Consider the following 1,276-nt stretch of genomic DNA (forward strand, 5'->3'; position numbering starts at 1 on the left):
TTTTTTTTTTTTAAAGATTTCAGCACTAAAATGTCATTGTGTTTGCTCTCAGCAAGCATCCATGTGAAGCCAGCACTGAAGGTAGAGGAAGTGGAGGATGGAGAGATGACCGTTCCCAAAATCATTGTCCCCTCAGAGTTAGACTCAATGACCCTCACTGTTCCTGTAACAAATCTGATGGCCCACAGGTCAGTGTTTATCCATCTGATCTATTAATATGATTTATAGGCTAAATAGTTTAGGTTGTGTCTCTGAAAGTCCTGGGGGTTTTTTCCACTCTCAGCAAAGCTGTGGATTGTTCTTCATCCACAAAGCTCTAGTTTAGTAAAACTACAGCTGCTATAGTAAAGACTGTAATATGTTGTATGTTTTTGTTCAGAAGAATGCAGGAGGAGACGGTTCCTGGTGAGGAAGATGAACAAGACCTGAACAAGTCTGATCTACTTGCTGTGGACGAGTGAGTTTTTCAAAATCCAAATAATTGCTTGTTTTTTGTCTTAAAAGCCTTGCTTAGACTCGACTGAGATGTCAAACTTCTTGCGATCAATCTGATATGTTGTCACTTCCTGTAGAGGCCTTGAGCGTCCTGCATCTGCAGCCAGTCAGACAAGTATTGTTGTGAATGAGCGTCTGCAGGAGCTGGTCAAGCTATTTAAAGAGCGCAAAGACCGTGCAAGAGAGAAACTGGTTGATCCAGACGAGTCTGATGATGAAAGCCCTTCGGCATGTGAGTAGACTTTTATTTGCGGTTTATTTTACTGTATTAATTCAGTGATGTCAGGTCAAGGATAGATAGTTTCTTCACCTTTGATTTTTTTAACCGTAGCTCCAGCCAAAAAGCCTGGTGAAGCCCCACCTCCACCACCTCCTCCAGAGGAAAAGAAAGACGCTGAGGAGAAGGCTGAAGAGGAGGTGATGATCTACGAGTTCATGGGATACAAGATCCCAGTTCCCCAGTTCAAAATGCCCCAGATTCCTGACTGGCTGAGAGTCATACTGGAGTACCGTTTCCCATCCAGCATTGATCCCTACACAGGTGAGATCTATAACCAGCTGAAGTAAGTGAGCTCTATATGGATCACAATGGGCCATTGTTATAAAAATGTACAAGCAAACTACCTAATTACTATTAAACGTGTCATATAATAAGAAATTGACATGATTTTTTTAAATAAAAGATTTTTTTGTCATGTTTTGAACATCTTTCCTAGTCCAAAAAGACAGTCCTTTGAAACCAAAAACAGCCAATTTTGTGTGTGTGTGTGTGTGTGTGTGT

At 41.1% G+C, this 1,276-nt stretch overlaps 1 protein-coding gene across 2 annotated transcripts; it reads left to right on the forward strand.

The window, feature by feature from the left end:
* Positions 1-6: 6 nt before the first annotated feature.
* On the forward strand, positions 7-1,136 carry LOC107736190 (cyclic nucleotide-gated cation channel beta-1-like). Of its 2 annotated transcripts, none has more exons than XM_016547668.1 (4): positions 7-188; positions 383-457; positions 573-727; positions 827-1,136. In XM_016547668.1, the coding sequence occupies exons 1-4, from the start codon at positions 31-33 to the stop codon at positions 1,060-1,062; spliced, it is 624 nt and encodes a 207-aa protein (XP_016403154.1). In that variant the 5' UTR covers positions 7-30; the 3' UTR covers positions 1,063-1,136. The 2 variants fall into 2 exon arrangements, with proteins under 2 accessions (XP_016403154.1, XP_016403153.1); XM_016547667.1 differs by having other exon boundaries at positions 380-457; positions 827-1,135.
* Positions 1,137-1,276: the final 140 nt, after the last annotated feature.

The sequence above is a fragment of the Sinocyclocheilus rhinocerous genome, unplaced genomic scaffold (genome assembly GCF_001515625.1).
Source record: "Sinocyclocheilus rhinocerous isolate Xijiao unplaced genomic scaffold, SAMN03320098_v1.1 C36546633, whole genome shotgun sequence".
In the NCBI taxonomy this organism is placed as follows: Eukaryota; Metazoa; Chordata; class Actinopteri; order Cypriniformes; family Cyprinidae; genus Sinocyclocheilus; species Sinocyclocheilus rhinocerous.